We start from the raw sequence: 26726 nt of genomic DNA on the forward strand, positions 1-26726 counted from the left end.
GCATGTAGTATCAATGAGTGTTGTCCATGTGCAGAATGGGGAAAGGGCTCGATCTAACTGTGTTTGATCAAGGGTAGATTGTGATCGCCCAGAGGCTTGGCACAAGCATTTCGGAAACTGCTTGACTTATCAGGTGTTCGAGGAGTGCTATGGTGAGTGTCTTAAACACATGCAAAACCAAGATGAAACCATTCCCAGACGTTGTGGGGTTAGGCGGCCAACCCTGATTACAGATGTCAGGCGTTGTAGGCGGGGCAGACGTAAAACAGGACAGGCGGTGAACTGTGGCAGAACTAAAATCAGACTATGCTGGGCGAGTACAAGAGTGTCTAAACACACAGTGTACTAAACACTCCTAATGATGGGCCTCTGCAGCCAACGACCCATGCATGTCCCAATGTTAACACCATGTCATCAGGAAGTACAATTGAAATAGACATGTGACCATTGGCACTGGATGTTGGCGCAGTGGCAGAGCATTGCATAGTCTGATGAATCCTGAACAGCTCCTTAACAGCTGTACTGCAGGATGGAGACAAACTGGCGGCAGCCCCGTTATGCTGTGGGGAACATTCACATGGGAATCTTGAAAACGTCAAAAGTGCGCTTGTTGAATCACCCATATTACATCATCCGGTTATGGGCGATTCATTTAAAATTTCAACAGATATATCCGATTACAGTATTGTTGCAGAACTTTTCCAAGGGGGATCTAAATAACGTAGAAGACCGAACCATAGCTATTGCTAGCCATAGTCTAAATAAGCATGAATTAAATTATACGCCTACTGAAAAAGAACTGTTGGCAATTGTATGGAGTATCCAAAAATTTCAAACACTAGTATGGGGCTTGGAAATCCGCGTTCATACAGATCCTCAACCTCTATCCTTTCTAATGAGTAGTCGATTGTTACACAGTAGATTAATGCAATGGATGCTTTTCTTACAGGAATATAATATTAGCATAAATATGTAAAAGGTTCCGAGAATATTGTACTCAATGCTTTGTGTAGGTTACCCATAGGAATGGAAGAATTAAAACGTGCGGAAGGAACCAGCGTAATTTTTTGCAATTAATTTTGTCAGTAGAATATCCGAATGTCAGGGCACAAGAGATGGCTCAAAGAATAACAGAAAATATCCAACATTATCCCTATTTTACAGAAATGTTTTCTATGTGTATCCGGAATTCCTTACCTCCTAATCACGTAGGAAAATGGAAAATTATAGGTCATTATTTGTTTTGGAGAGACAGCGTAACATCGAACGTTGGCGCTTATGCATTCTGAAGGTAATGGAAGACGCACTTGTGTGGTATGTTCATACAGGATATGGATATTTCGGAATCAAAGAGTGTGTAACCCATATGAATAAGTTCTATTACAAGTTTAAGAGAGCATCTTTGATTAGAACTTGTGAAATCTGGCAGAAGGTGAAAGAGAATAATACTCCTGTGAAATACAAAATGTGTCCAATTATTCCTAAGTCGTTACACGATCTCACAGCAGCAAATTTTTTGGACAAGTTCCAAAAGGAAAGGGAGGACTGTCATACATTTTGGCCATCATAGAGTGTTGGTCAAAATATGTTAAACTATATCCAATCAAAAGAACCAACACGCAGACAATTATACACTGTTTACAACAATGCTTTCTGGAAGTAGGTAAACCAAAACGGTTTCTTATGGATAATGGCCCCCAACTCGTGAGTAACGAATTTAAAGAATTTCTAGCGTGGGAAGGTATTCGTCAAGTGTTAATATCCAACTATAACCAGTCCTCGAGTACGTGTGAACGAGTTTAATTACTTGGAAAACTTTGCCGTACCTACCGCCATGAAAAACATACTTTATGGGCAACTAAAGACTTTGAATTTATTCTAAATGAATTACCACATTTATCGACTGGGTTGACACCTTGAGAAGTAATAGGCAAACCCTTTGTAGGAGAACCTCTGATTAAATGTTTTAATTGGCGTGAACAACCTACTGTCGATTACGAACTGAATCAGGAAATATCTTCAAAGAATTTAATTGAAAAAGCACAACAAAGAGCAAGTAAACATAATGAAAAAAGCTGTTAACCTCAGTACAAGGTCGATGACCTAGTTCAAGTAAAACAACATCTTCAGAGCTCTGTCCTGAAGAAAGAGACACATAAATTTTTCCAAAAATATGAAAGACCATACTGGGTGCAAACGGTAATCAATCCTAAGACATTATTTTTAGTAGACCCTGCAACTCGAGTGTGTGTGTGTGTTGGGGTTTATGGGCGCTCAACATCGAGGTCATCAGCGCCCTGCAACTCGATCAGAGAAGGGAAAGTACAATGTAAAATATGTAAAGCTGTACATCCCACCCAGGGACGTTAACGTTCTGAGTTAACGGGCAGAGTGACAACCGTCAGATCCCGAGTTGTTTTCGGTGTTTCTTCTATAAGTTATCCTGCACCGAATTCCCTTCCTTCAGATGTTAAACTACTCTATCATTCCATACTCAGAGATTCTATGAAAAAAATCGTACCAGCTACGATTTGTGATTATGTCGTCCACAATTGATCCTGGTGGGGGATTTCCTTGTTCCATTCAGTTAGACTACTAACAACCTCTGGCTCCCTATATGATCTCTCGTGGAGCTAAGGAAGCTTCTTCATACGTGCTTCTAGTACCACTCTTATTTGCCCTGCAAGAGCACACATGAGGTAGAGATTTGCCCAGCGTATTCACACCTACCTGTCACCAGGCCCTTCTGATCCGACTTGTCCCAACTTTGCTCGGCTGGAGCATGAGGTGGAAATTTGTACACATGTTGTCTCTGATCCCCGTCATTTGGCACAGCTCTGGGACAAGATATATTAAATCTGCCTGGTCAGCTCTTCTCTCCCTCTGTTTCGATCGGCGCAGTTTCCACATATGTTTAGTCATGTTTTTGCTTGAAATGGCCTTTGTATGTAATCTCTTCACCAGTTTCTTTGCAAACCTGTGTGTAGATGTCTTTGTGAGATCAAGGTCATCAGTTGTGTATGTTATATTGGTATATGGTGTCATTACGATGACTCCAACACTGGTTTTCTTGAAAGCTGCCTGGTAAGCCCTTTATTTGTCACATATTTCTGTGTAAATATGGAGAACTGTGTCCTGGCGCATAACTTTCAAAATAATTTCTGAATTCATGAGAATACTATTCTCATACTGAATGTAATATAATCGGGCCAAAGTTCCAATTTATACTTCTTGACACATATTTTTCTTGGTGAACTGAAGGAAATATTAAGTTAGCAGAAGATATAATTAAACAACTGCATCATATACACTCCTGGAAATTGAAATAAGAACACCGTGAATTCATTGTCCCAGGAAGGGGAAACTTTATTGACACATTCCTGGGGTCAGATACATCACATGATCACACTGACAGAACCACAGGCACATAGACACAGGCAACAGAGCATGCACAATGTCGGCACTAGTACAGTGTATATCCACCTTTCGCAGCAATGCAGGCTGCTATTCTCCCATGGAGACGATCGTAGAGATGCTGGATGTAGTCCTATGGAACGGCTTGCCATGCCATTTCCACCTGGCGCCTCAGTTGGACCAGCGTTCGTGCTGGACGTGCAGACCGCGTGAGACGACGCTTCATCCAGTCCCAAACATGCTCAATGGGGGACAGATCCGGAGATCTTGCTGGCCAGGGTAGTTGACTTACACCTTCTAGAGCACGTTGGGTGGCACGGGATACATGCGGACGTGCATTGTCCTGTTGGAACAGCAAGTTCCCTTGCCGGTCTAGGAATGGTAGAACGATGGGTTCGATGACGGTTTGGATGTACCGTGCACTATTCAGTGTCCCCTCGACGATCACCAGTGGTGTACGGTCAGTGTAGGTGATCGCTCCCCACACCATGATGCCGGGTGTTGGCCCTGTGTGCCTCGGTCGTATGCAGTCCTGATTGTGGCGCTCACTTGCACGGTGCCAAACACGCAAACGACCATCATTGGCACCAAGGCAGAAGCGACTCTCATCGCTGAAGACGACACGTCTCCATTCGTCCCTCCATTCACGCCTGTCGCGACACCACTGGAGGCGGGCTGCACGATGTTGGGGCGTGAGCGGAAGACGGCCTAACGGTGTGCGGGACCGTAGCCCAGCTTCATGGAGACGGTTGCGAATGGTCCTCGCCGATACCCCAGGAGCAACAGTGTCCCTAATTTGCTGGGAAGTGGCGGTGCGGTCCCCTACGGCACTGCGTAGGATCCTACGGTCTTGGCGTGCATCCGTGCGTCGCTGCGGTCCGGTCCCAGGTCGACGGGCACGTGCACCTTCCGCCGACCACTGGCGACAACATCGATGTACTGTGGAGACCTCACGCCCCACGTGTTGAGCAATTCGGCGGTACGTCCACCCGGCCTCCCGCATGCCCACTATACGCCCTCGCTCAAAGTCCGTCAACTGCACATACGGTTCACGTCCACGCTGTCGCGGCATGCTACCAGTGTTAAAGACTGCGATGGAGCTCCGTATGCCACGGCAAACTGGCTGACACTGACGGCGGCGGTGCACAAATGCTGCGCAGCTAGCGCCATTCGACGGCCAACACCGCGGTTCCTGGTGTGTCCGCTGTGCCGTGCGTGTGATCATTGCTTGTACAGCCCTCTCGCAGTGTCCGGAGCAAGTATGGTGGGTCTGACACACCGGTGTCAATGTGTTCTTTTTTCCATTTCCAGGAGTGTAGATCAGAATATTTTATACTTTTATGAGATGTGATGTAGATGGGAGGGTTTGTATCAGTTTATATAAAGTATCACACCATATATATATATATATATATATATATATATATATATATATATATATGCATTAAAACTGTGATGATTTTACATTGAGTATACATAAGGAGGAGGTGTGAGTAATTAAAGAGAACATAGACCGGAGAGGAATTAATTGTGATAAACATTAAGGAATGTCAGTTTAATAAATACTCTGATGCACTGTAGGATAGTAGGACTTGAATTATAGGTAGACTAAGAGTATAGAAGTTGAAAAGTAGGGGAGGACTCTAGCGATTAAATGAAGTATTAAGGAGTGTCCAAAGTGTAGAGTATATTTGTAGCTTTACCAGAAAATTTTTAATTATAGTATACATAGGAACGTATACTGGGGTAATGAACCATGAGACCCACTCAGAAAGGATAAGCAGGGCGTACCCGGCATTTGCTAAGCATATAGGGCAGGCGTACCTACATGGAGATAGGACGACTTGTGGCCTAAAAAATAGAAATGTTTTATAAAGGGGAATAGAAAGAGGAAGTGCACTCATATGGTCAACCCACAGGCAAAGTATAGGTACTGATCCTAGCAGAAGGGGACAGTATCGTGACAGAAGTCACACATTTTATAGGAATTGTTGTAGAAAGTATGAATTCTATGCACAACGAGCATTATTACGTTTTATGTAAGTTTACAAGTGTCAAAAAGAACACTTTCATGTTGCCCAGAGTTCCTCCAAACTACAAGAGATAATAAATGAGTACATACTTAGGAAAGGTAGTACAAAAGGTGAGAACAGAAAGTAGGTTACTCATGTGTCATGAACACCTGGTGTTTACGATTGGAAAGACAGCAGAAAAAAAGAAAAGGACAATATAGCCCTCACGATTCCTATATATTAAAAGAGCTGACTAAAACCTTCAGTGAAATGCTCACTTTTTACTATCAAAGTAAAATGAGAAAAGAATAGCTAAACAGTAAGCAAAAGGTTATTCACGGTAATTGAAAGAAAAGAAATGTATACTGTTAAAATGTGAGTTGTTATTATGTGTGATGTTAATGTACGTAATGATTATGAATAAAATGTGGTGTGTTCGATCTGGAAGGGGGGGGGGGAGGGGGTATATGTAGTGATTCGAGAATTTCTGCGTAAATTCTAGAACCACTCGGCCTTCCACCGTCTCGAACACACGATATTTTAGATGTGAGTGGGAAAAAGGAACTCTTTCTACTGTACGCCACATGTCTGTGTATGCAAGTCTGAAGTTTGTCGTGAGAAAACTGTAGACATAGCGGTCGAACGGCACCGACAACTCCTTGTCGGTCGATCTATGGAAGTCGTAGTGAAAGCACACGGAAGAACCAAGGAACTTCTGTGTTATCCTGTGCTGTTTTGTAGTGGTGACTGTTGTTAGTGACAAAGCAACAGTTGAGTTGAGAAGACTTTTTAGAGATTCTTAACTTGGACTTGCTAGAGGCAAGACATGTTTCGTGTAGCAGATACGTGACTGTTAAACTAACTCCGTTGTAAATGTAACTTAATGGTGTCTAATAGGAGACGACACGGACGACTTTCAAGAAGTCAAATATTTATGTAATTAATGACAAGTTGTTCTTTATGGAAGTTGAAGAATACCGAGACTGAACTAAAAGTATTGCTTCGAGCACCTACTTATTTCACAAGTAGAGAGAGAGAGAGAGAGAGGGAGAGAGAGAGAGAGAGAGTCTTATGTGTTCCTTTAACTAGCATCATTCTTCAGAGGAGGAGTTTTTAGAGATTCCAGTAGCCATCTAACCAGCGAAGAAGATTGACTGCACATTCATAAATAAGTCGATTCGTGTAAAAGAAGTGGGAAAGTTGCACACATACTTCACCACTTTAACTCGTCCAAACCGTTAGAACTGGCCACCTAAATGCGCCAGACCTGAATGCAATGAAACACATCTGGGACATGATGGAACATGGCGTCAGAGCTCATTGCCCCTCCCTGGAATTTATGGTAATTAAGATGAGTTGTGTGTGCACATGTAGTGCGTCCCCCCTCCAGCGACCTACTAAGGCCTCATTGCTTCCATGCCATGATGTATCGCCGCTGTTATCTGTGCCAAAGTTGGACAGCTATTGCGTAGGTGGACATAACCTTCTGGCTGATCAGTGTACGTACACATACGCACAAGATCAATTTTATATACACAGAAGCGAGAAGTTCGTGGAATTTATTTCAGTTTTCGCGGAGCACTCAAAACATGTAATGACAAGACTAGGTTACTGAGACACAAAGCAATTTTAGTCCTCCTCCTCCTCCTCATCCTCTTCGTCATCCTCGTCATCCTCCTCGTCCTCGTCCTCTTCGCTGCTCCCACTCTCGTCCTCTTCGCTCTCCTCCTCGGAGCCAGACTCCTCCTCCTCTTGCTGCTGGACAGCCTCCAGCCGGCCCTTCCAGACGGCAGCTGCTGCTGCTATGTCCTCCTCAGTCTTGCACCAGCTGTAGGCTCCGCGACGCATCGTCTCCATGAAGGCACACCACTCGGCGCGCTCCAGGTCGGCCGCCTCGCCCTCTTGGACTTCGGCATTGCGTTTGGAGATGTCGCACACGGCGTCTACCGAATCGCCGATCCAGCGGGCCCATTCCTGCGCCAGTGAGACGCAGCCGTCCAGCCACTGGGTGTATTCAGTGGCATCTAGCACAGGTGGTGGTTCAGGCTGCGGGATGTCCAGTTCTGGCTGCAGGTCGGCTGCCACAGCTTTGGACAGAGCGACGATGGCGTCCCGCGTCTCCTGCTGCAGTGGAATGCCGTCCTCTAATTCGGCCATCCGGCGCAGCTTACGTGCTACTGCCGCCTCCACCTTTCTACGATCTTCCGACACCTCCTCCCCGTCTCCGTCGGCGGACAAAACATCCGTAGTTGGAGCACGCAATGTGAGCTTTTGCAGTACTTTGCATAATGGGACTTTGGGCATTGCCTGTTGGGGATACAGCGAGACTAGAGCACTGAGCACCGACACCCGCTTCTCGACTACAGGTTCTGGAGGAGGTGGCTCCTCGATTGGTTCCACTCTGAATCCGTCTCCTTCTGCTGTCACCACGTATGTAGTTTCAGACCCCTCTCTCTTTCCTTCTCCCTCTATAATTTCTCCCTCGTCTTCTTCTTCTTCTCCTTCTTCACCTTCTTCCTCTTCGCCTTCCTCTCCAGGCTCGCCTTCTTCCCCACCTTCTCCCTCTTCTCCCTCTGACGATTCGTCCGGAGGGCCTTCTGGGGGCTCGTCTGGGGGTCCAGTGGCATCTCCCTCTTGAGGGCCATCTGGCGGTTCATCTGCCGGTTCGTCTGAAGTTTCATCTGGCTGGTCGTCTGGTGGCTCTTCTTCTGGTTCTTCTGCAGTTTCCTGCTGTTGGCCTTCATCATCCACTGGTTCTTCACTTTTGGTTTTCTTTGCCTGTTTTCCTTTCTTATCTTCTGCTTCCACTTCCTCTGCACCTTTATCTTTCTTCTTTCCTTTCTTAGCTTCTGTTCCTCCTTCATCTTTTTCTATAACTTTCTGCTTACTTTTCCCTTTCTTATCTTCCACTTCTACTATGTCTTCATCTGTACCTTTCTTCTTCTTTTTTGCGTTCTTATCTTCCTGTTCTTCTACCTCTTCTTCTGCACCTTTTTTCTTCTTTTTCCCTTTCTTATCTTTCTCTTCTTCTACTACTACTTCTTCTTCTTCTTCAGCTTTCTTCTTCTTTTTTCCTTTCTTTTCTTCCACTTCTTCTCCCTCATCTTCTACACCTTTCTTCTTCTTTTTACCTTTCTTATCTTCCTCTTCTTCTTCCTCTTCCTCCGCAACTTTCTTTTTCTTCTTTGCTTTTTTACCTTCTGCTTCCTCTTCTTCGTCTCCAGCACCTTTCTTCTTCTTCCCTTTCTTCTCTTTTACTTCCACTTCCTCCTCTGATTCTTCTTCCAGTTCCTCTTCTTTCTTATCTTTCTTTTTCTTCGCTGTAGGCTTTGCTTCCTTTCCTTTCTTGCCTTTCTTCGTTGCTACCTCCTCTTCAGGTTCTTCTTCCTCCTCTTTCTGCTTGGCTTTCTCTTTTGGCTTGGCCTTCCCCTTCTCTTTTGCTTTCTCTTTTGCCTTACCTTTCTTCTTAGATACCCCCTCGTCCGATTCTTCTTCTTCTTCGTCCTCCTCTTTCTGCTCTGGTTTCCCTTTTGGTTTAGCCTTACCTTTCTCTTTCGGTTTCTCCGCTGGCTTGGCCTTTCCCTTCGCTGGTTCTTTTTTCCCTGGCTTCTTGCCTTTCTTGATGGGTTTCTCCTCCTCAGATTCTTCCTCACTGGACTCAGAGGAGGAGCCTGAGACGCTCTGCGCGTCTTTGACGACGAGGTCGACCCAGACAGCAAGACGCTCAGAGAGCGCAACGAGCAGCTTGGCGACGCGCTGACGCTCATCGGGCTTCTTGGGTGGTTTGCCTGCGGCAGCTGCCAGCCGCTGCAGGATGGCCTTCGCCAGTTGGCGTTCGCGCTGTGTCTGCGGCCGGCCTGCCCCCACCTGCGAGCTCAGGAAACGTGAGATGTGCGCTGCAAACTTGGCCGCAAATTCCCTGCTCCATTTCTCGTTGGCTCTCGCGCCCGCTGCCCTGGCTCCACTTGGCGGCTTCTTGCTGGTGACCACTTTAGGCCGCCCCTTGCCCTTTTGTTTCCTTCTGCCCCTGCCCTTCCCTTTGCGCTTGCGCTTGCCCTTTCCCTTGCCCTTACCCTTGCCTCTTCGGCGACTGCCATCTATACGGCACCGGCACTGTTCCCGCATCTCGAGTTGCTCTCGGAGCCTTGCACGGGACACCGCTGTCATCGCCCGCCTGTCAGCAAAACAACAAGTTTAGTGCTATAAGATGCCAGACACGTATAATATGCTACAAGTAGAGTTACCACATATATTCGTGTCTTTACGGAATCTTTAAGATACAGGGAAAATGTACAGTATATTGCTAATCGGATAACTTGCATTGTTCATGGGTTCTGTACGATATATGTACATAATGCGCTTCAAAATACTTTTCAGAGACTTGTCCATTATCTAACATACGTTTCCTGAATTTACCTCGCGGAGCGGTTTTCGCTTTAATGACGACAATATGTTAAATATGGCATGAACGTACACATTATTCTGTACTGCAAGTCAGTCCATTATCTAGACCTATATTTAAAATTCACATTACTTGGCTGCGCCAACTCACAAACCGTGTTATTATCCTGAACACAACTTCGATTACGCGCCACGCTACAAATCGGGCTACAGATGTAAACAAGGTTAGAGGGGCCGCGGGAGGTGGATGACCAATATTAAACTCTAGCTGTAAAAGTCATTTCATACTTAGTAGTGGCGGGACAATGACACAAGCAATTACGAGTCTGATTAATGTTTCTGGAATAGACCATATGGACAGTGGTTACGGTACTGCAGAAAAGGGGAATTAGTAGCGGCTCCCGAACAAGGTTCTTTTGTGCTTCAGTCTACTTCACATGTTGTATGAATAATTGCAATTTATTCTGCTGTAATACACAACGCCAATATATATAAAATGTTAGGAGTAGAGTAATTTTTACTACAGATCTAGCATATGTGCTCGTGTCCCTAAGGTACAGTGTTCAACACAGAACCTGGGCACCGGCCAGCCACTGCCCTCGCCCCCACCCTGCAGCGCTCCCAACACCTTCTCCAGTCCCATCTTGACCGATTCACCACTTGGTGCAACCAGTGGTTGCTTAAGGTCAATCCTTCCAAAACCCAGGCGATCATAGTAGGCAAAACCACCCCTTCCTTCCGCCTCCTCTATTTCTATGTCACCATCTATGGCCGTCCTATCGCCCTCACCCCCACCCTTAAGTACCTTGGCGTCACCCTTGGCAGTCGCCTCTCCTGGACCACCCACCTCCGGACAATCCAAGCCAAGGCACGCTCCCGACTCCGTCTCCTCAAGCTCCTTTCAGGCCGTACATGGGGTCTGGACCCTTCCACCATCTTCCATACCTATAAATTCCTCATCCATCCTATCCTCTGCTACACCCACCCTGCCTGTATCTCCGCTCCCCCTACGTTTCACAAATCCCTTCAGATCCTAGAACGCCATGCTCTTCGCCTCGCCTATCGCATCCGTCTCCCCTCCCCCATGCGGATCCTGTACGACCTTATCCAATTCCCCCACCTCCTCCTTTTCGTCGAACGGATACGGATCCTCTACACCTCCCGTAAACTCAGTCCTCCTCACCCTCTTGTCTCTCCCATCCTCTCCCACCCTCGTCCACTGCCATGTCTGTATTTCCACGTCCCACCTGCTCTCCATCTCTCCACTCTCCATACCCTCTACCAAGGTGGCTTCCGCCAGCTCCCCCTCCCTGATGATGCCCTCCTCCCCTCTATCTACCCCTCCTACCAACTATGATACTCCCTCCCTCTTCCTGTGTTTGTTCCTATGGGCACCCTCTCTCCCTTCTCTCCCCCTTCCCTCCCTCCTCCCTTTCTCCCCACTCCTCCCCCGGGCTTCCCCTATCCCCATACCTTCATTCCTCCTACCATCTCCTCTGCCATTGGCATCTTTGCTCTCCCCTCTCCCTCCCCCACCCCCTTCTTCCCCTCTTGGCAGGTCCCCGGATTCGCACACGTTAAGTGGACATTCGCGCGCCGGAGATCATCGCCATCAGTTTCTCGTGTGTGTGCCATCGTGTTTCTGGTTTAGTGTTTTTCGCCGTCAGGCTCCGTTCACCTGTACCGTCTAAGTCGTCAGTGTTTTACGCAGTGCCGACAGTTTTTCGTGTTTTTTTCGTCGAGTGTGAACGGCTTCGTGTTATTTGTTTGTGTGTCTACTGTTTTTTGCCCCCACTTTGTTCTGTATCTTCTGTGTCTCCATTGTATTTTCTCTGTAAAACTTGTGGCTGAAGAGCAGCGTAGTGTGCTGCTGCCTGCCCACCTTATTGTAAGGAGTCAAATAACAATAAAGAAAAAAAAAAACGGGCCACTGGAGAGACTAAGTTCGACTAAAGCCAGCCATTCCTCAGAATTCTAAGTCCCGACATATGCACGATTTCGCACCATTGTAGAATGCTAAAGAGTCTGGAGGAGGTGTTGTCCCCATCTAGAGCTGTTCCAGTAGCGTTATCAGCTGGTGGTCTTGTGATAAAGACCACGAAGTGTAGCCGCGAAGTCGCGAGTTCGAGTCCACATGTTTCCCTAGTTTTTAAAGCGCACTTCTGCTAAAGTTATCAGTCTGATGGAACCTCAAACATAATATTCTTCACTTTCTAGCCCACCAGTAAGAGCAAAAATTCCAGAAACAATTTTGCGAATCTGCTCGTGGCTACATCAAGACCAGAGCAGTATACGCTGGGCAGTTTACCCGCCGCACCGCGGCCACAGGCTGCCAACAACCAGTGACAAGCCACTCACCACTTCATGTCGATCGCTGTCCGACCAGGTGACCGGGGGCCGGCGCTATGAGTGCATTTATCAATTGCAATTTTGTTGGTTGGGTTGGGTTCTTTGGGAGAAGAGACCAAACAGCAAGGTCATCGGTCTCATCGGATTAGGGAAGGACGGGGAAGGAAGTCGGCCGTGCCCTTTCAAAGGAAATGGCATTTGCCTGGAGCGATTTAGAGAAATCACGGAAAACCTAAATCAGGATGGCCAGATGTGGGATTGAACCGTCATCCTCCCGAATGCGAGTCCAGTGTGTTAACCACTGTGCCATCGCATACCAAAGCAAAAATTTCGAAGATCTTGAAAAAACATTGAATGCGGACCTTGAAGCGCTGAATACATACTACCTTAAGTGGCATTTGCATCCCAACCCCAATAAAACGACCAGTACCATAATGCACCTTAATAACAGAGCTTCAAGCAGGAAACTACAGTTTTCCCTGAATGACCGGCATATCAGACATGAAGATAAGCCCAAATATCTGGGAGTAAAATTAGACCGTACACTAACGTTTAGCTCCCATCTGGAAGACACCAAACAAAAATTAAAATCTCGAAATGCCATTATGTCTAAACTGGAGGGAACATCATGGGGGTGCGGAGCTAATACACTAAGGACGTCAGCATTAGCCCTCGTGTACAGCGTGGCTGAATATTGTTCACCAGTCTGGGCGAAAAGTGCGCATGTAAATAAAGTAGACACCCAATTGAAAGAGACGATGAAAATTATCTCAGGCACACTTAGGGCAACCCCATGTGACTGGCTCCCAGTCCTTGCCAACATAGAACCCCCTGATATAAGGCGCTCCATGGCGACCTCAAGAATATACAGGAAGATCGTACACAATCGAGAACTCCCTATACACCAAGACTTATCACCCATCAAAAAGCTAAAATCTAGGTCCCCCTTTTGGAAGATTGGCAGGGAATTACAGGACTTCGACCCAAAGCTAGCCTGGGGGGAATCATGGCGCAAAGGGACACACAAGAACCAGAAAGAAGATAAATGGTTTTGATCTCCCTCGGAAGCTCTGGGTTGCCTTAAATCGCCTTAGAACAAGCGTGGGAAGATGCAAACATCTAATGAATAAGTGGGGACTTGCGGAGAGTCCCGTGTGTGAATGTGGTGAAATCCAGACAATGGACCACCTACTGGTGTGTGAAGTGGTAGGATATAGTGGCGAACTGAAGGACATACATTACTTGCCTGACCTAGCCATAGATTGGCTCAAAACTATAAGTAGCATTGTGTAGTGTTGTAATTTCCTGGTGGATTGTAATGACACTGTAATATTTGCCTTGTACATGCCGAACGAATAAATAAACCACTGTGCCACCTCGCTCGGTTGCAATTTCATTGTTTGAAGTTCTAGTATTTAGCTTGCAATTACGTAGTGGATTTTTTTAATACTTGGAACATAGGAACGTTGAATAAGCGTTGTAAAACAGAGTGACAACTGGAATGAAGTCAGTGACAATTTGCCGTTTATTGACTGTTGTGGCATTCCTTGCTGCGGTGCGATATGAGCTGGACTGTGACCATTTAACCCTCGTGCAATGTTTGCATTCAATAGGCAAGGTTCAGAAGTCGGGTTTAAGAGTACTACATGCTCTAATTCAAAGATACCAAAATTAAACGGCTGAATATTACTGCACATTTTCCTGGACAGCATCACTTCGCTCATTTGCAATCGTATTTAATGTTATTACTGGTGACGAGTTATGATGAGCTTATGTTAACTTCTTAAGAAGACGTTAACGTCCGAGCGCTAACAATAAGAAAAATGGTTCAAATGGCTCTGAGCACTATGGGACTCAACTGCTGAGGTCATTAGTCCCCTAGAACTTAGAACTAGTTAAACCTAACTAACCTAAGGACACCACAAACATCCATTCCCGAGGCAGGATTCGAACCTGCGACCGTAGCGGTCTTGCGGTTCCAGACTGCAGCGCCTTTAACCGCACGGCCACTTCGGCCGGCTAACAATAAGACATACTCGAGCAAAGGGCAGTGTCAACATAATATATTTCGACATCTTGAGGTGGCGGGTATCATTCCGGATATCAACGCAGCTCTTGGACGATATTTCGACAACTTAACTTGTTGTCTTGCCGAAACATTGTGCAAGAATGACGCTGATATCCAGCAGAATACCCGAGACCTCAAGAATAAACAGATCGCCGGGAAATCTGAAGAATTAAATAATATATTTCATATGGTGGCTGAAAAAGTATGTTGTGTGCTACGAACACCTTCCCAAGAGTGTTTTCAATGGCAGCTCGTATTACTTGTCAACATTGAGACACATCTCGGCGCAGTGTAAGGAAAACGACCGACAGAAATGCCCCGTATGTTGGTACTACACGATAATGCACTCTGCTGACGTCACGAACAAAAATATCCAGGAATTTGTTTGGAAAGTCATACCTCACGCACTTATTCTTCTGATCTTATGCCCTGAAATGTTTATCCTTCCCGGTCCTTATCGAGCAATCGTCAAGAAAATTACTTTCCGGAGGAAAATGCGGTTCTAACCTAATTTGACGATACGTTAAATCAAGCAGTAGTTTTCTACAGGCGTGGAATCTGTAATCTACCTGAGCATTGTCGGACTGCTTTTGATGATGTGGAAGAATATATAGGGTGCCCAGGAGAAATGGTAAGCATTCAGGGACACGACAAGAAACGATCAGTCAAAGCAAAAAAGTCTAGTAGACGTGGGCTCTAAGATGCAGACTTTAAGAGCTATGAGTACTTTTTTATATTCGATGCTGTGAAAGAAATCTCTTCTACTGTAAGCCCTTTGTTTCCGGATTTTTGAATGAGGTGATGTGGTCAAAAACAAGAAATAGTTGTCTAGCAGTCGTAGGCTCTAAAATGAAAACCTTGACTAGTTAATTAGAAGAGATACATCAGCGAAGAGAAAGAAGACCTCAGAGCTCTTGAAAAATGCATCTTACAGTCCATGCCTACTAGGCTTTTTTGCTTCGAATGATGGCTGTTGTCATGTCCCTGAATATTGTCAGTTTCTCACTGGGCACCCTGTATTATTGACAATTAATTTGTCTCTGACTATTAACATTTAATTTAATAAACTAATGCAAAATGCTATGAAAATATGAACTATACTAAAAGAAATCAGTTACAACTTAACCACCCTAACTTTATGACAAAAGATTAATTTCATAAAACCTGAAGTATATGTACCTTTATTGGCACGAATTAGTAGGATATTACACATTTTTTACTTCGAAACGGTCTATGTTTACTTGCTGTCATATGTCATACTCAGGTAGAATGAAAAATTGCTAGTTCGTAAATAAACTCGTGAATTCACAGTTACTAAAAATTATGTTGGCAGATTTGGAAACACGCATTTTCAGTGGCAGTATCGACGTTTCTTGCGCCTTTGAGATGATTTTTGATGGAGAAGATTTCTTAAGATTTCCTTATAATTTTTCGATGTGGCTGCTTGCAGCTCTGTCACAGAAAGAATAAAATTCTGAGCTTCAGGGAGACTGGAACCACGAGACAGCTGTCTTCGCTCTATACCCGACCACATTGCCTCAGAGCTAGAGATGAACAGTGGTATGCGTCTCCCCCTTATTGTCCCAGTGCTGTCTAGAACAGATAAATCGCAATGTAAAATACGGGATTAGTTGCACTTTTGTCGTGGAACGACTTTCCAGGACTCAAAACCATAAATTGTCAACCTTATGTCACACTTTCAGTGAAACTCACTCTGGTTATTCCATAGAAATGTCACTCGCATTCCTGTAACTATGTTGAGGAACTACAGTGTTGTTACTAATAATACTCACATGCACCAACTGCAAAATAAAGATCATAAGTCGATAGCTGTCACAGTTATTTGTGCTTTACTGTCTTGGGCGTACTGAAAACTAAAAAGCTCAATCACCAGGAGGGATTCCCTTTTTTTGGAGTGTTCCAGTGACGATACTGTAACATTTAAGAGAAGGTCACACAACGAAAAGAGCACGTCAAATTTAAAAGAACGCAAAATCCCCAAGATTGGCAAAGTTTTTTGCAGAAGTTCGAAATATAGCGCGTGCTTCAATGCGAGGTCTTTTAATAATTTCCACAACGAAACTCTCTCTCGGAATCTGGCAGAAAACCCAATGACGTTTTGGTCATATATAAAGCACACCAGTGGCAAGACGCAGCAATACCTTCCCTGTGCGATAACAACGGTGAAGTCACTGAAGACAGTGCCACTAAAGCAGAGTTATTAAACACGGTTTTCCGAAATTCCTTCACCAAAGAAGAGGAAGTAAACATTCCTGAATTCCAATCAAGAACAACTGCGAAGATGAGAAACATAGAAGTAGATATCCTCGGTGCCGCAAAGCAGCTTAAATCACTTAATAAAGGCAAGGCCTCCAGTCCAGATTGTATACGAGTCAGGTTCCTTTCAGAGTATGCTGATAAAATAGCTCCATATTTAACAATTATAATGCTCGCTCATAGAAAGATCCGTACCTAAAGACACCATTTTTTTTTCCTTTATTGAGTTTCGATTCCCCCCGAAAGGGGCGGGCTGGCAGTAGCGCAGTACGCCGCTCTTCAGCCTACAGAATTTGTTTTAAGAAGAGGAAGATAATAAATAATAAAAACAGGCGATAAAATCGGAGACTTAAATGGTAAAATGGCGGAAAAAAATTGTGGAACTTAAAACATAGAAACAAAGGGATGATGATGCTAATAAAATACATATGAAGCAGACACGTAAAATAACAGACAGACAATTAAAAAACACGGCGACAGTCTGGTTTCTGTTCGCAAGAGACATAAAATTCACACCCAGCGACAGCATGATTTCTGTTCGCAACACTTAGGAAAGACGAAAAACACTGAACATTCACTTGAACGCTGCACTAAAAAGTTGGCAAATATGACATATCACAGTCGAGGGCAGGTGGGGGGAACCTGGACAGATGATGGGAAAATAAAAGGGGGAAGGAGAGGAAAAACGAAAGCGGGGGGCAAAGAAACCATATTTAGCAATTATATACAAACGATCGCTCACAGAAAGTTCCGAACCTGAAGACTGGAAAACTGCTCAAGTCACATCAATACCCAAAAAGGGATATAGGAGTAATCCGCTGAATTACAGGCCCATATCACTAACGTCGATATGCAGTAGGGTTTTGGAACATATACTCTGTTCGAACATTATGAATTACAAGGTTCATTCAAATGAAACCTGGTCAGTGCGTCTATCTTAGCCTTACACACATAAGGTGGCACCACGTAACTGCGGGTTTGGTGGCGCCATCTATTGGTAGAGAGACTGACGCGTGCGCACCGTTTGATGTATTGCATAGCGCCAATGTGGTTTCACGCCGAAGAGAAGGTGGTCACACAAGTTGTCGTCCACTACCGAGCATGCAGGCGAGTAAGCAGGAACAACGAGGAGTGATTCGATTTTTGACGGCAGAGGGAGTTGGAGGCCGTCAAATGTATAGACGGATGAAGTTGTGTACAGTGTGTACAGGCTGAGTCGGTCAAGTGTTGTGGAATGGCGCACGCGATTCCTAGAACGGCGCGAGTCACTGGAAGACGATGCTCGTCCTGGACAATCTCATCGCGTCATCACATCGGAAATGGTTGCGGAAATGAATGCTTTAGTCTTGGACAACTGCAGAATCATCTTGGACGAGATCCATCGGTTACTGGATGTTAGCGTGGGCACCGCCCACACCACAATGCATAAACACTGGAACTTTCGAAAAATCTGTGAAGAGGGGTTCCGCACCAACCGACCTTCGAACAGACCTATACTCGAATGGCGCTGTGTTTGAGTCATCTGCAACGTTATCATGAGGAGGAATACGGCTTTCTGTCGCGTGTGCCAACAAATGCACACTCGTATTATAGATACATCATGTTTTATTAAAGTAGACTTTCATTACAAAGTTATAGAGTTATGTTGTATTTCATTTGTATTAGTACAGTTCATATTTTAATATAATTTTGCATCAATTTATTGAACTCAGTGCTAGAAGTTAGAAAGCTATTAATCATCAACAATACAGTGTGTCGTAAGAGGATGGTCAATATTCAGGGATATGGCAGGAACGATCATTTGAAGAAAAAAAAAAGTCTAGTAGGCACAAGCTGTAACATACAGGGTGTTTCAAAAATGACCGGTATATTTGAAACGGCAATAAAAACTAAACGAGCAGCGATAGAAATACACCGTTTGTTGCAATATGCTTGGGGCAACAGTACATTTTCAGGCGGACAAACTTTCGAAATTACAGTAGTTACAATTTTCAACAACAGATGGCGCTGCGGTCTGGGAAACTCTATAGTACGATATTTTCCACATATCCACCACGCGTAGCAATAATATGGCGTAGTCTCTGAATGAAATTACCCGAAACCTTTGACAACGTGTCTGGCGGAATGGCTTCACATGCAGATGAGATGTACTGCTTCAGCTGTTCAATTGTTTCTGGATTCTGGCGGTACACCTGGTCTTTCACGTGTCCCCACAGAAAGAAGTCACAGGGGTTCATGTCTGGCGAATAGGGAGGCCAATCCACGCCGCCTCCTGTATGTTTCGGATAGCCCAAAGCAATCACACGATCATCGAAATATTCATTCAGGAAATTAAAGACGTCGGCCGTGCGATGTGGCCGGGCAGTCGTCTAAGGCAGTTTGTACCGCCACAAATTCACGAAGAATGTCCAGATAGCGTGATGCAGTAATCGTTTCGGATCTGAAAAATGGGCCAATGATTCCTTTGGAAGAAATGGCGGCCCAGACCAGTACTTTTTGAGGATGCAGGTTGTAGTATGGATCCATACAAGAAAAAAGACCAGAAAACATGAGCTCTAAAGAGCATACGCTAAGGGCTATGAGCACTTGCTCAGCTTCACTACTGTGGAACACATCTCTTCTACTAAACAAACGTTCATCGGTCTTAAGGTAAGCAACTTTGAGCCCATATTTACTAGACATTTTTGCTTTGAATGATCGTTCCTGTTATATCCCTAAATATTTACCACTCCTACTTGTACACCTGTATAATGTTTCACATTATCTAAAACAGTATGAAAATGCTCAGGTAGTTTACCGATTTTGCACCAGTAGAAACCTACTGCTTCTGAATAAAAGAGGTCATCAAACTAGGTTTGAACTCCTTTTCGTCTGGAAAGAAAGTTTCTTCACGGTTATTCGATAAGTAGAGAGAAAGATAAACATTTGTGGGCATAAGGTCAGAAGATTAAGTGCGTGAGGTATGACTTCACAATCAAACTCCTGGATAGTTTTGTTTGTGACATCAGGAAAGCGCATTATCGTGTAGTACCAAAATACGGGGCATTTCTGTCGGTCGTTTTTCTTACACTGCGCCGAGATGTACGTCAATGTGGACAACTAATACGAGCTGCCATTGAAAAAACTCTTGGGAAGGTGTTCGCAGCACACAAAACACTTTTTCAGCCACCATATGAAATATATTATTTAATTCTTCATAGTTTCCCGGCGATCTGTTTACATCCTGAGGTGTCAGGTATTCTGATGGATATCAGCGTTGCTCTTGCAAGATGTTTTTGCAAGACAACAAAATAAGTTGTCGAAATATCGTGCAAGAGCTGCGTTGATATCCGGAAAGATACCCGACGCCTCAAGAGGTCGAAAAATGTTATGTTGACAGTGTCCTTTGCTCGAGTAGATGTCTTTTGTTAGGACTCAGACGTTCACGTCTTCTTAAGAAGTTAACATAAGCTCATCATAACTCGTCACCAGTAATAATACTGCCGGCCGGAGTGGCCAAGCGGTTCTAGGCGCTTCAGTCTGGAACCGCGCGACCGCTATGGTCGCAGGTTCGAATCCTCCCTCGGGCATGGATGTGTGTGATGTCCTTAGGTTAGTTGGATTTAAGTAGTTCTAAGTTCTAGGGGACTGATGATCTCAGATGTTAAGTCCCATAGTGCTCAGAGCCATTTGAACCATTTTGGGTAATAATACTGAATAGGAATGCAAATGAGCGAAGTGATGCTGTTCAGGAAAATGTGCAGTAATATTCAGCTGTTTAATTTTGGTATCTTTGAATTAAGAGCATGTAGTACTCCTAAATCCGACTTCTGAACCTTGCCTATTGAATGCAAATGTTGCACGACGGTTAAATGGTCACAGTTCACCTCATGTCGCACCGCGGCAAGGAAATGCGACAACAGTCAATAAACGGCAATTTGTCACTGAATAATACTTGAGCAGTGACCCAGCTCCTCGAAAAATGTAATAGAATGTACCGCCAAGAGTACTTATTTGAAATTTAAAGCAAGCTTATACTATTTCAGTATAAGTTTTATAGAACGAATTCTGTAAGTTGATCTTTCTCTCAAGTTTTGCATATTTGAGTTTTGTCACTGTTCTTGCCAGGGCGCGATGTTGAAACACATTTATTACAGGACAATCTTTCTTGAAACAAGAAAATCCTTTCCTTACCTGTTTTGTCTGAAATCACTCGCCCACGCAATCAATACATAGGATTCTAGCTGCCACCAATGCCTTCGCCTCCTCTATTAAACCCAAAGCGAAAAGTATGTCGCAAATGTGAGACTTCATTCCAGTTGTGGCTACAACGTTTATTCAACGTTCATAAGTTCTAAGTGTAAAAAAAAACCAATACATAACTGCAAGCTAAATACTAGAACTTCAAACAACAAAATTACAATTGATAAATGCACTCATAGCGCCGGCCCCCGGTCACCTGGTCGGACAGCGATCGACATGAAGTGGTGAGTGGCTTGTCTCTGGTTGTCGGCAGCCTGTGGCCGTGGTGCGGCGGGTAAACTGCCCGGCGTATACTGCTCTGGTCTTGACGTAACCACGAGCAGATTCGCAAAATTGTTTCTGGAATTTTTGCTCTTACTGGTTGGTTAGAAAGTGAAACATATTATGTTTGGGGTTCCCTCAGACTGATAACTTTAGCAGAAATGCGGTTTACAATCTAGGGAAACATGTGGAGTCGAACTCGCGACTTCGTGGTTTCATTTCGCGAGTCTTATCGCTAGACCAGGAGCTCATACACCATGGCAACAGCTTTAGATAGAGACAACATTTCCTCCAGACTCTTACATATTCTACAATATTGCCAAATCGTGCATATGACCGAAATATGAATTCTAAGGGGTGACCGATTTGTTGGTTACTTTAAGTGATTGATTCGGTCTTGCGGTGGCCGGCTGGCGGCCATGTTTTGTGTCTAAGACTGTAGCTTTCAGTTTCAGGAAAAACAATGTGTCGTAAAATGCTGTGCAAACCAGGCTGTGACAGGAGAACAAAACTTGTAAGTGCGAGGCTGCTGAATTTCCTTGTGGGCAATGGCTGTGGTATCATGGAAAACGGAGTAGGTGCTGTCTTCCAGGAGGTTTCCGTCTGTGCATCAAACTAATCTACACACTACGAGATGTAATGCTACATACCATCCCAGAGGACAACCATAAAACAAGTCGTTGCAGATAATAAGATTTGTTATCTTATTTACACGTCGAATAAGAAAGCATGTCTTCAATATGGGACAAAAGTCGCAGTAACTTTGCTACTAGCATCGCCAGCTTACTTTAGAGAAGCACGAAGTCCTCGGAGAATACTGAACTCAAATTAAATGTCATCCATATTCTTTCGTTCTTTGGGTAGACTTGTATGTAAAGTAATGATGGACGTTTTATTTGGCAGAAGCTTGACATTTTGTTGTATGATTGACGGACGATACATGGAGAATATACGAAAAGTGTTCGCATATTAATCAAAAAAAAAGTGAAGTTACATTTTTATATTTCCTTGTGGCAATAATCAAGCAATGAAGAGACGAAGCCTTTCAGTGCAGCATCCAAGACGTTAGTCGAGCAACGAAGAGGTAAAGAAGAGGAATACGAATCTTCATTGAATGAATTACGTCCAACCCAACCAGGACCATGGAGAGAATAATTACGATTTGTCCTACAGACAGGACTATATGGCATTGTCCCTTCACCTGCTTGCAGAAGGTTCGTGTTTTGTATCTTTGATGGCAATGGCTTTCTCGATGACCGTGGCGTACAATGAAAACGAACATCTCCACAAAGTGCGTCAGCACAATTTTATCCGAGAGAGGGGCAAGGTATTGAGATTTCCGTTTTTTATATAACTGATTGGATGAATTTAAAAACTTGTCTTGCCCCAAGAACTAAATTTGACAGGGAACATGCAAAACTTATCGCATCTAAACTTATTGAATCACAAGTGACAAAGTTATCTATTATTACTTTTAAGGAAGATTACTTTGATACGCAAACGCTACGCACATTTCAATACTATATGCAAAGTTCATCATATTATATCATTAAGATGAATATGGATGTCATCTGTTTGGTTCAACGATCTAAAATTATATCCTCGTATGATTAAGTCCATAGTAAACAATGAGTAATGAAAACAGCTAGAAAATATTCACATAAAATTTATTCATATTCCAGAAATTTTTGGTTGACACTAACTATTAAAAATCTTATACACACAAAAAGTTGGAACGATTGAGAAAATCCTTTTGCTTACCAACAAAAATTGCCATGTTAATGCTGTCTGAAATGGAGAAATAAGGAACAGACAAAAAAACTTATTCAATTTTGATGATGTGTGCAACACGTTTTGCATACAAAACGTCACATATGATAATGTTTATGGATTTACTGCATGAGTTTCATACTTTATATTTTTTAATATTTACTGGCATAACTAAAGTTGAATAAAATACGTATTGGAAGCTACGGTTTTTTGGGTTGGTGGGAGAAAGTGTATCGCCAGGTCAGCATTGCACTAGTGTGTGGGAACTCCCCCAAACCACACCAAACTGGTCGGTAGCAGCGACTTTTTAACAGCCTACTACTGAACCAAGGAAGTCGTCGTCTTCCCTTTTTCACGTTATTATGCAGCCATATCAACTGGACTGCAGAATTCTCAGCTCTACAGCTGCATATGGCACACCATATAACTTGAAGAGGCCTCTATGCCTCGAGAGGATTTCTTTTCGACCTTGAAATTTCACACTTTTTTTCTTCTCTTCTAGTGCAGAAAATGGTACTTTCTTTTTGCAGTGACGTACTTGACTCTATAAAGTACGTGTGGATTTGCACACCAAGAGTAAAGCATGGCCGTATTGTTCGACAGACAAATAGCAAACTTCTGTTGTGAATCCATTGTGCAGTAAATGGAGGGTCATCTTACAAGGGTACCACATGGCAATTCAACTTTTTGTAGTTTTTTATATTTACGGTATGTGAAGTTCGGAACTCAAGTATACCCCTCCCAAAGCATTTCGATGCAACTCTCTAAAACTCTAGAGAAAATCGACTTTGAAGTATTCCAACCACGTTTAATATGCTAAAATAAGGTACATATTTTTCGACGAGCGGTGTGCCTCTGTGGTAGAGTGCCGCTGGCAGTGTGGGGTGGGGGGCCTTCGGTTCGGTTCCAGGTGGAATCAATTTTGTAAACAAAGATGCTTTCCAAGAAGCGTAGAATATATAAAGCGCACGAGACTTATAATAGGTAGATCGGGTGACGTTCCGATCATTATTTTTTCGTTTTTTCCGTTCAGTTCGAATATCTCCATCATTTAAATATCAAACTCATCAAACATACATTAATACAGCTAATTGTCATTTTTATGAGAAATTCACGTCTTCCTATTTCTAATTATAGAATTAAAACACAAAAATCAAGTTTGCATTGTAAACAAAAATTCTTAATTACTGATCTAAGATAAAAGATTGTCAATGAAGATAGTTTAATTGAAACAAATTAAGAATTACACATTTTTATCTTTTTTTTGTTTCACGCATATGCTCCTAGAACATGTACTTATGTTCGCAAATGTGGTTTCACCATGATTCGAACCTAGGTCCCACACAATAAGCGACCACTGTAACATGTAGCCTAACTGCCTGTCTAAAAAACACCATCCTTACTTTAGCGTATTGAAAGTGATCAGGATACTTAAAGTCGATTTTCTGCGAACTGCTTTGGGAGAGGTGTATTTGAGTTGTGAACTTCACGTACCTTGAATATAAAAAATTACTAAAGTCTGATTGCCGTGTAGTCGCCTTGATACTCTATGAAATGTAAATTTGTAGGGCATCCGGCCATCCTCCATCGTTAATATTGCCAGTCCCAAAAGTCAACATGCTGACTGCGCGACGATACGGGATATGAAGAAAAATATGAAGTGCAGATTTGTGTCAATCTTGGAAATTAATGGCCTTTCACTACACTAGAGATAATCAGTGGTATAATCATCTACATGAAACAATGCTTGTGGATTTGAAATGCACCGATGACTTACAATCGCTTGTAGGTGAAACAATAGCGGAAATGCATGGTAATACAAAAAATAATGATGCACCATGAAGGGATTACCCGAGAAATCGGCAGATGTGAGTACATGTGCAGACATACAAATGACTACCATTTCAGAAAAATTACATGGTTTATTCAAGAGAAAGACTTTCACAAACTGGGAAAGTCAGTAACGCCTTGATCCAGCTCCGGCCTTTATACAAACAGTTCCTCAGCTTGGCATTGATTGGCAGTGCTGTTGAATGTCTTCCTGACGGATATCGTGCCAAATTCTGTCCAGCTGGAGCTAAGACCTTAAAAACCCGAGATGGTTGGAGGATCCTGCTCTGGATCTTCTCGGTTGGAAAGAAATCGGCGACGATGCTGAACAAGGTAGGGTTTGGCAAGCACAAAGACAAGCAGTAGAAACTCTGGCGTGTGCTGGCTGACATTATTGAAATGTAAGCCCACAATGGCTTGCCATGAAGGGCAAGAAAACGTGCGTAGAATATCGTCGTCGTTCTTCTGTGCTGTAAGGGTGCCACGTATGACAACCAAAGGGGTCATGCTATGAAATGAGTTGGCAACCCAGACCATTACTCGCGGCTGTGGTGCCGTATGGCGGGCGACATTCAGGTTGGTATCCCATCGCTGTCTGGGGCGACTCCAGACACGTCTTCGGCCTGGAATCTCATTGTGTGGTGGAGAACTGTCTCCAGTGATGAGTTCCGCTTCGAACTGAGCCCCGGCGACCCCTTGGACAGCAGTGGGACACTAATTAGACTGTCGCCCGCCGTATGGTCCGACAGCCACGAGTGACGGCCTGGGCTGGCCTTTTGTTTTCACAGCTGGACCCCTTTGGTTCGCATCCTCGGTACCCTTACAGCACAATGGTACATCGACGCTATTCTACGGCCAGTTTTGTTGCCCTTCATGGCAAGCCACCCTGGGCTTACATTTCAGCAAGATAGTGCCCACTCACAAATGACGCGAGTTTCTATTGTTTGTCTTCATGCTTGCCAAACGTTGCCTTGGCTAACGAGGTCGCCGGACCTCCCCACAATTGAGAACGTCAGGAGGATTTTGGGTGGGTCCCACGACGATCTAACGCCCTAATTGGACAGAATTTGGCACGATTTCCGTCAAGAGGACATCCAACAGCTCTGCCAATTGCACACAGTAGTACAAGTTTATATGCCAACTAGCTCTGCAGATGGTGAAGAGTTGAAGAAATGTATGATGCGATAAAAGACATTATTCAGATCGTTAAGGGAGATGAATATTTAATAATCATGGGGGACTTGAATTCGATAGTAGGGAAAGTAAGAGAAGGAAAAGTAGTAGGTGAACATGCACTGGAGGTAAGGAATGAAAGAGGAAGCCGCCTGGTAGAATTTTGCACAGAGCTTAACTTAATCGTAGCCAACATTTGGTTTAAGAATCGTGAAAGAAGGTTGTACACGTGGAAGAGGCCTGGAGAAACTGGATGATTTAAGATAGATTACGTAATGGTAAGACAGAGATTTAGGAACCAGGTTTTAAATTGTTAAGAAATTTCCAGGGGCAGATGTGGACTCTGACCAGAATTTATTGGTTATGAACTGTGGATTAAAACTGAAGAAACTGCAAAAAGGCAGGAATTTAACGAGATGGGACCTGGATAAACTGAAAGAACCAGAGGCTGTAGAGAGTTTGAGAGAGAGCATTGGGGGCAAATACAGGGGAAAGAAATACAGTAGGAGAAGAATGGATAGCTTTGAGAGATGAAATAGTGAAAGCAGCAGAGGATCAAATAGGTAAAAAGACGAGGGCTAATAGAAATCCTTGGTTAACAGAACTGCTTGCATAAGGACCAGAAGGGGGCCAACTCGTTACTGACTTGCTCAATGGTGAAGCTCTTTCTTTTGAATAAGTCATCTATTTTTGCTGAAACTGTAATAATTTGTGTGTCTGTAGATGAACGGGACAACCAGTTTTTCTGAAATTGTAATCATTTGTTTGCCTCTACATGTACCTCACACATGCCGATTTCCGTCGTTCCCGTATAATTCCTTCGTGGTGAGTCCCTTCTTTTTGCGTGTAGTTAGTAAGGTGGTGCAAAACTGTTCCTTCGAAAGAGTCTTCTTGTAAAGAAGTTACACCCGCTATTCTAGGGTAACGCT

At 43.9% G+C, this 26726-nt stretch overlaps 1 protein-coding gene across 1 annotated transcript in view; it reads right to left on the bottom strand.

The window, feature by feature from the left end:
* Positions 1-2633: 2633 nt before the first annotated feature.
* Positions 2634-26726, bottom strand: part of LOC126260682 (transcriptional regulator ATRX homolog) — a 32789-nt gene continuing 8696 nt past the window's right edge. Inside the window, exons 2-6 of the mRNA XM_049958017.1 lie at positions 9500-9600; positions 8685-9405; positions 7168-8588; positions 2731-2837; positions 2634-2680 (exon numbers count right to left, since the gene is read on the bottom strand). Of these exons, the coding sequence (XP_049813974.1) occupies positions 2634-2680; positions 2731-2837; positions 7168-8588; positions 8685-9405; positions 9500-9600 (2397 nt within the window). The remainder of the gene's footprint in view (positions 2681-2730; positions 2838-7167; positions 8589-8684; positions 9406-9499; positions 9601-26726) is intronic.

The sequence above is a fragment of the Schistocerca nitens genome, chromosome 5 (genome assembly GCF_023898315.1).
Source record: "Schistocerca nitens isolate TAMUIC-IGC-003100 chromosome 5, iqSchNite1.1, whole genome shotgun sequence".
Classification (NCBI taxonomy): Eukaryota; Metazoa; Arthropoda; class Insecta; order Orthoptera; family Acrididae; genus Schistocerca; species Schistocerca nitens.